The following is an 8,574-nucleotide window of genomic DNA, read 5'->3' as shown; positions in this document are numbered from 1 at the left end:
TTTGGTCTTATTGATAATAATTCAAAGTTTTGAAATAACTTTCTGGATGATAATATAACTGACAAATTTGAAAGTTACATTAGTGGAATTTTTAATTCCTTTAATGATACATCTTTCATTAGAAATTTTAATTGTTCAGGCTGGAGGACCGTGTCCCGGGAACGGCGTCGGCATGTATGGGGGCTGTGTGGAGAAGGAGTATCCCAACCGGGGTAACATCTGCCTGGAGAATGGCTCTTTCTTGCTGAACTTTACAGGCTATGCAGTGTGCAGTAAGCGGGATTTTATGCTGATCACAAACAAATCTTTGAAAGAGGAAGATGGTGAAGAAATAGTTACCTATGATCATCTGTGTAAGAATTGTCATCACATAATAGCCAGGCATGAGTACACATTCAGTATCATGGATGAATTTCGGGAGTACACCATGCTATGTCTGTTATGTGACAAAGCTGAAGATACTATCAGTATCCTCCCTGATGACCCTCGACAAATGACATTGTTATTCTAAGGATCCTTCTGCAGTTCAGTTCTGTAGTAACTATGTTGTGTTGGTTTACAATACAGCAAGCCTGATGGTTTGTCTTACTTAGTTCATAATGAAAACTATTTGCATATTTTTTCTGCTTAGACTTAACTATCCTTTGTAATTTGTAAAAATTAATTAAGGGGATTATATTCTTCTTCTAGAGTTCCCAGTTCACATCAGAATGAAGCTAGAATGAAGAATCTCTGTTAGAAATGATGTGGCTAGAAAATAAAACCAGAATGGGAGCATACCTAAATCTCAGGTCTTGGTTCCAGTAAAAGGAACCAGGGGCTCCTTGGAGAAATGATAAATTCAAGACTGGGGCAATAAATATACAAGATGAGCTTGAAACATGTGCCACAAGGAAAGTACAAAAACAAACACACAAAAACCTATAAAACATAATTATTGGGAGTGTGTCAAAGGTACAAAAGAGCCAACTGAAGGAGCTTCCAGTGACTGAAGTTAGAACAGTTTGAGCAACAAAATAAAGTAGTATTGAATTACAACCCAAATACTAAATATCCATTAAGTCCTTACTGATAGGGGCACCTGGATGGCTCAGTTGGTTGAGCATCTGCCTTTGGCTCAGGTCGAGATCCCGGGGTCTTGGGATCGAGTCCCACATTGGGCTTCCTGCGTGGAGCCTGCTTTTCCCTCTGCTTATGTCTCTGCCTCTCTGTGTCTTTCATGAATAAATAAACAAAATCTTTAAAAAAAAAAAAAGAATTTTAATTGTTCAGGTCATTTGCCCATTTTAAAATTTGCTAGCCTTTGAGTTACCTGTGGCACAGTTGATTAAGTGACTGTTGGTTTCAACTTGGGTCATGATCTTGAGGTCATGAGATGCAACCCAACATTGAGCACTGTGTTGGGCTCCCTGCTCAGTGTGAAGGCTGCTTGAGACCCTCTTCCTTCCTCATTCAAATAAATAAATAAATCTTTAAAAAAAATTTAACCTTGCTGGTCTTTTTTATTGACTTGAAGAATCAAAAAAAATATGGATAGTTAATTCTTTGTATCTGTCTTGTAATTATTTTCTCTGTCAGCTCTGCCCATTCAATTATGTTTATGGGTGTCTTTTACATTAGAAAACTTAAAGATAGTCTAACCTATCTTTTCCTTTATGACTTTTTTTTTTTAAAGAAAGCCCTCTTTGTTCTATGAGTATAAAGAGATAATCTTCTATATTTTCTTCTACTTATTTTATAGGTTTTTATTCATATTTAGTTATTTATTTCATCTACAATGTGTTTTATGCATGATTTGACATATATTTTTAAATAGGTATCCAGTTCTTCCAGCATTATTTTTTTTAAAAAAGTTTAGCCTTTGAGTTTGAAATGTGAGATTTGTTATATACCTAATTATTGTATATACTTGAATTCTTTCTATGGCTTACATTCTGAACATTGAATTTTATTTTATTCCTGCACTGTCTCTGGAGTATGTTTGATATATCACTAGCCATTTTACTGATTTACTAGTTCTAATTTTTCAGTTGATTCTTATCTTTGATAGGCAAATTTATTATTTATAAATTATTTGTAGTTTTCATTTCAAATATTTAAAACTTTGCTTTTTTTGGTTTTATTCATTGGTAATATAGCTAATATGGGTGTAATGTGGTCATGAACATCTTTGCTTTTTTTCTGTATTTACTGAGGTGTTTGTTAAAGGTTGTTGATGAATATTCTTTGTAAAGTTGAAAGTCATTTCCTTTTGTGGTAATTGTGAATTACATGAATAAATTTTTCGGTGAATGTTCCCAGTTTTCTCGGATTAAAACTTTTTCAGGATGTATTATTCTTTTAAATTGGTTAGTATTACATTATTTCCATCAAAGTTTATAAATGAGATTTGAGTTAATTTTCATTTTAGTTTGGTTTTGTTGCATTTGTTACAGACAAAATAAGTTTGAACACAGGTCTATGGAAGATAAGTGAAGTGTGTATTGGGGAATAATGTGTGTGTGTACATCTGTCTTTCTAGGGGAATGGATTTATGAACGAAAGTATAGTTTTCTTAGAAAATGAGGTTGGAGCGAAAGATTGGAACTTGTATTCCAGACGCCCATGAACACATTTTAGAGTTTTTTTGTTCTGTAGGGAAGCTATTAGAGTTGAAGTATAATAGAGGCATAATTTTATTTGTGCTTTGAAAATTGAAGATGAAAAAAAGTATTGCCTCAAGCAGAGAGATTGAATACGAAAAATACAAAATAAGAACAATTGGATTTAGAGTCCCTGGATATCATGACATTTAAGAAAACAGTATAAGGAGAGTGTCATGGGCATGCGAATGAATGAAACAGCTATTAGGTCAGTAGGGGATTTTGCAAAGAAGCTTCACAAAACTTGTCTCATAGCATTGCAAAAAACAATAGCCAGACTGTTCAAGAAAAGAAGTGACTTCCAGGCAGATGTTGATTTAAATTTAGTGATAAAGATAATTTAAGTGCTTATTAGCAGGGTTGTGTTTAAAGATACATTGATAATATACAGTTATAAGGTAGGGGAACGTAACTTGAATTTGTCTGTCAAATTTTATCACACAACAAGGAAGTGAATTTTTCCTCTATACAGATGATAGATGCATTTATGACTTATCACTAGAGAATGAGCCCAAGAATATAAGTCTATGGTCATCAGTTAAAGAGAAATAGTCCCTTAGTTCTTTCAAAGGTGGTTTGTTGGATTGTTCTATAAAAACCTTTTCTAGGGATCCCTGGGTGGTGCAGTGGTTTGGCACTTGCCTTTGGCCCAGGGCGCGATCCTGGAGACCCGGGATCGAATCCCACATCAGGCTCCCGCTGCATGGAGCCTGTTTCTTCCTCTGCCTGTGTCTCTGCCTCTCTCTCTGTCTCTCTGTGACTATCATAAATAAATAAAAATTAAAAAAAAATTAAAAAAAAAAAAGACTTTAAAAAAAAAAAAAACCTTTTCTTTATGAAATGTAACACATGTATAGGAAAGTACAGAAAACATAAATGCATAGCTCTGTTCATTATCACGAAGTATAAACTTGTGTAACCATCTTTTGGAGAGGAAATAGAATATTGTCAGAACCTTAGAAGTTCTCCCTCAACCCAGTTATTATCCTGTCTCTGCCCCAAAGGGAACTACTATCCTAACTTTTATGGGAATCATCTCTTTGATTTTCTTTATAGAGTGTCATCTAATAATGCATCTCTAAACAAAAAAGTTAATTTTCACTTCTTTCAACTTTATCTAAATTGGATTATACATTATATATTATTTTGTATCTGGCTTCTTTCACTAAACATATTTTCAAGATTACTTCACATTGTTGAGTATAGTTGTAGACTGTTCATTACTATAGTAATCCATTTATCAATATATCACAATTTTTTGTTTATTCTATAGTTAATGAACATAGTGCTGTTGTGATTCTTGTATATGTTGCTTGGATCTCATGTGCATGCATTTCTGTTAAGTAGGAGTGACATTGGTCATGGAAAATGTATAATTTTGTTTGTAGTTGATAATACAATTTTCCAAGGGAGCTGAACCATGATCCTGAAGGTACCATAAAAATGTTCCTGTTGGGGGGTCTGGGTAGTTCAGTTAGTTGATATCTGACTCTTATTTGGGCTCAGGTCTCAATCTCAGGGTTGTAAGTTCAAGCGCCACATTGGGCTCTGCCCTAGCTGTGGAGCCTACTTAAATAAAAAAAAAATTGTTCCTGTTGATGCACATGCTTACCAAATCAGTCATCTAAATTTTAGCCTGTGGACATTGTGCACTGATAGTTCATGTCATTTTAGTTTTTGTTTCCCTTATTATAATGAAGATGTGCACCTGTTTACATTTTTACTGACTAGTCATATATCCTGTTTCAAATATCTGTTCAACTCTCTTGCCTATTTTTCTATTGGGTTGTCTGTCTTTGTCTTTCTTCTGGTTGATTTCAAAAAGTTCCTTATATATTATCTTAAAAACCTTTTCACTATATATTAGAAATATTTTTCCTCATCCTGTGGTTTGCCCTTTAGCTCCTTAAGTTTGTATTTTAATAAACAAATATTCTTAACTTTAATGTTAGTATGGACTCATTTGTCAATTTTTACCTTTATAATTAGTACTTTTTAATTAAAATTTTTTTTATTCATCTTTTAAAATTTTCCAGCATTATTGACATATAGTTGACATATTACATTGTGTAAGGTAAGGTCCTCAATGTGTTGATTTGAAACATTTTATATTGCAAAATGATTACCAGAATAACATTAGCTAATACCTTCATCTAATCTCACATAATCACCATTTCTTTTTTGTGGTGAGAACTTTTAAGATCTACTCTTTTAGTAACATTTAACTATATAATAATGCAGCATTATTAACTATAATCACCATGCTGTACATTACATGCACAGAATTTGTTAAAGGTCTTTTTCATTACCAAGATTTTCCTTCCTTGAGATCATGAAGTTATTTTCCTATATTTGAAATGCTTTATTATTTTCCCTCCTTCTCTGAATCACTCCCTATATCTTTCACTCCTGCACACTGGAACTGCACAGATGTTTTTGACTCTGCTTTGTCTTCTGGGGAAATCAGGCAAACACAATGTACCTGTATCTGAGGATACAGATATATTTTTCTTTCTAGTCTGATTGTCTCTGTCTTTTAATTGATGCTTTAGGTCTTTACACTTTTACTACTGATAAATTTAGATTTAAATCTAACAATTAGCACATTTTTTTTTCTTTTTTTTGTTGCCTGTTTTATGTTTAGTTTTCTTATTGCCATTATTGGATTGTATTTTATAATATTTTAGTTTGGAAGATATACATTCTTTTATCAAAATTTGAGTGGTCATTTTAGAAGTCACAATATGTATCCTTAACTTATCAAAGTCTAATGCTAGTTAGTAATTTTACCCTTGTCTTAGACAAAATAAAAATCATAGAACATTCCTTTGTCAGTCCACTGAAGTTTATGCTATTGCTACTATGTATTTTATTTCTCTCTCTGTATTTTAACCTACACAAGGCATTATTGTTTTAAACCATCATTATTGCCTTAGCTTGTATTCTTTCAAAAATAGATCTAAGACAGGAATATGGTGGCCGATTGTCTATATGGGAGGTGATCCCAGAAACGATGGTAGGAAATAAGAAAACAAAGGAGAAATGTTAATGAAGGATGCATCAATGAGTGCATTAGTATGGTAGGCAAACATGCCTCAACACTGTTCTACAAAGAAACCATGTGGAACACATCTGATAATCATTACAGGAGTGATGAAGGTCCTGGGCCATTTAGCCACCAGTAGTCATCCTTTACTGACTGAGAGTTGCCCCTAAGGTGCTGACTTTCCCATACTTCCACGTTGTAACTGCTTAAAGCTAAGTGAGCTTCCAAGTTGGTAGAGAAAACCCTTAGGCTAAGAAGGAAGGAGAAATATGCAGTTGAGAAGGGAATCTATCATCATGCTGAAAACTCTTTTCCATTGCTGCTGCTGGGAAAATAGAGTGGAGAATCACTAGTGTCTCCTACAGAGCATCCATCATGTTACTTAGATACATTCATGCCCCATGCTATTTTCCATTCTGTTATTAATGTTTCAGTTGTGGTGAGTGGCCACAATTCCATAAAAGCAAAATAAAGGTAATGAAGGTAAAAAAAGTCCCCACCAAAAATACTGGAGGAGAGGTGGGTGGGGGAATGGGTTTAAATAGGTAATGGGGATGAGCACAGGGTAATGTATGGAAGTGTTAAATTACTATATTGTACACCTGAAACTAATATAACACGGTATATTCACTAAGTGGAATTAAAATAAAAACTTAAAAAAATATCCCACCAAAACACTTTTAATGGAAGTGTTGGTGGAATTCACTGCCCTATGGCTGAAGCTGGTCCCAAGGTTATGGCCTCATGTGTAGCCTCTACCCCTGGCACCATTGCCACTCTGTTTTTGGACCCATTGTGCTAGCACTAGGGTGGGTAAGGATAAAAGCTGGCTTACCTCCACTGGATAAGTTAGCTTGTTCCCCAATGTCTTCAGTGTCTCCTCTGCTGTAGATGCTCTCTGTTGAGCATGAAGATGAGGCAAAGATCTGCACAGTTTTCCCCCACTTCCATAGGTCTGTGTATTGTCTCTTCCTAGACATCCTTGTCTTTAATCCTCTACATGTCTGCAAAGATCTATTTTTTTCCTCTCTTTCTTGTAAGGGTTATACTGGTTATCTGAATGGGAACAGTTGTGGGAGCAAAATCTCTGCATCTTGACTCTGAGACTAGCAGTAATATCTGAAATTTCAAACAGGATGTGGTATAGCTTTTGATTTCCTATATTGGCTACTGGGGATAGTATCAGGGGCTTTACTCGACCCTTTCCACTCTGATGGTGGTTACTCCAAAAGTCAGAGAAATAACATGAGGGTTCTGACAGTTGCAAAATATATCCATTCTGAGTATGACCTCAGAAACTGGGAAAATACCAGGAGTGGATCCATATATTCTTTGAACCAATTATTCTCAGGATAGTAGAAGGGTTGTTATGGTATTTTGTGTCCTCTACAGTCAGTGTCAGCTCTAATTCTGTATCCAATAATTTTCAAAAGATCTGGTATTTCATTTTATCCAATGCAGTTACTCTGAAAAATGGCTGTTTATTCCTTTAGAGTATAATGTTAATACCAGTATATTCTTCTTTTGGCACTGTGGGGTCATTTCTCAAGGGGATCTGGCCTTTTAGTTCACTGGCTCTGTTTCTGAGAATTGGTTCAGATCCTGTGTAAGGATCATGATTTTCCAAGAAGATAAGTTGTCATTGGTCTTTGCTCACCAGCTCTTGATCTCTTATGTTTATATAGATTGAGGATTACTACTATCATTGGCTGCCCTCTATCTTAGCTTCAGGAACAGGATGGTTTACTACCCATTGCCACAGATTCCCCACAGTCAAGGATCCCTGATGGTTACTCTGGTCTTGCTGTGTATTAACAGAATTACATCTATGTTGCTGTAATTGCAGAATTACATCTATGTTGCAATTATTGAGTGCTGAAACATGGTCTTTGCTATTCTGAGATCATATCATTCATATTGACATTACAGAGTCCCATCGAAGTCCCATGATTCCATGCAAGCACATTTTACTATCACTCTTGGCCCACAGAAAACAACCTCCCTGAGTGTCTCCCTGAGTGTCTCAATGATGCTTCTTGGCCCACAGAAAACAACCTCCCTGAGTGTCTCCCTGAGTGTCTCAATGATGCTTCTTCTGTAGCATTGAGATGCACCACTCATATCTTCCACTGTGGGGCTCCAGCTGCTGCCCTTCTGGATTCAATACCACATTGGCAACAGGATTCTGATACTTTCAGCTTGTTCCCAGCCAATGACTGAACGTGGTTAGGGTACTAAGGAAGGATCATTCTGGCAAGATGTGGAACTCTTCCAATGGGCAACTTGCCTAGTACTATACTGTAGTCCAGGACTCTTCCAGCCTATTACTTCTTTCTTCTCTCTATTCGTTATTAGGTGTCAGTTCTGCATCATGGTTACAAGGCCCTGCTTGCTTTCTTCTGCTTCCTTTCCCAATATATGACTTGCATATTATGTTAGTTATCTTTTGCTGCACAACAAGTGATCCCCAAACTTAGCATCTTTCAACATGCATTTATTTGCTCACAGTTACCATGGGACCAGAATATGGGCATGGCTTGGACAGGTCCTTTGCTTCAGGGTCTCTCACATGGCTGCAATCAGGTGTTAGCTGGAGCTTGGGTCTTTTCTGAAGTCTGCTTGCAGAAAGACCAGCAGGATCTAGCTTCTGTGAGCTATTCAGCTGAAGGCCTCAATTCCTTGCTGACTGTTTGCTGGAGGCCTGCCTTAGTCCTCTGCCTCATGAGTCTTTCCACTATGATGACTCATTTAATCAGAGAGGAGAGAGTCCTTAACAAGATGGAAATCACAACATTTTATAGCTTGATCAAGGAGATTATATCCCATCTATATTATAGATTATATTCCATATAGATTATATATCCCATAATCTATTGATTAAAAGTA

The 8,574-nt window shown here is 35.8% G+C and overlaps 1 protein-coding gene across 1 annotated transcript; it reads left to right on the top strand.

Annotated features, from left to right (window-relative positions):
* Positions 1 to 151: 151 nt before the first annotated feature.
* On the top strand, positions 152 to 679 carry LOC121493536 (protein Churchill-like). The gene has a single exon (XM_041759474.1). The coding sequence runs from the start codon at positions 173 to 175 to the stop codon at positions 509 to 511; it is 339 nt and encodes a 112-aa protein (XP_041615408.1). The 5' UTR covers positions 152 to 172; the 3' UTR covers positions 512 to 679.
* The last annotated feature ends 7,895 nt before the right edge of the window (positions 680 to 8,574 follow it).

Source organism: Vulpes lagopus, chromosome 6 (assembly GCF_018345385.1).
Source record: "Vulpes lagopus strain Blue_001 chromosome 6, ASM1834538v1, whole genome shotgun sequence".
Classification (NCBI taxonomy): domain Eukaryota; kingdom Metazoa; phylum Chordata; class Mammalia; order Carnivora; family Canidae; genus Vulpes; species Vulpes lagopus.
The sequence above is the reverse complement of the archived record's forward strand: the minus strand, read 5'-3'. Positions and strand labels throughout refer to the sequence as shown.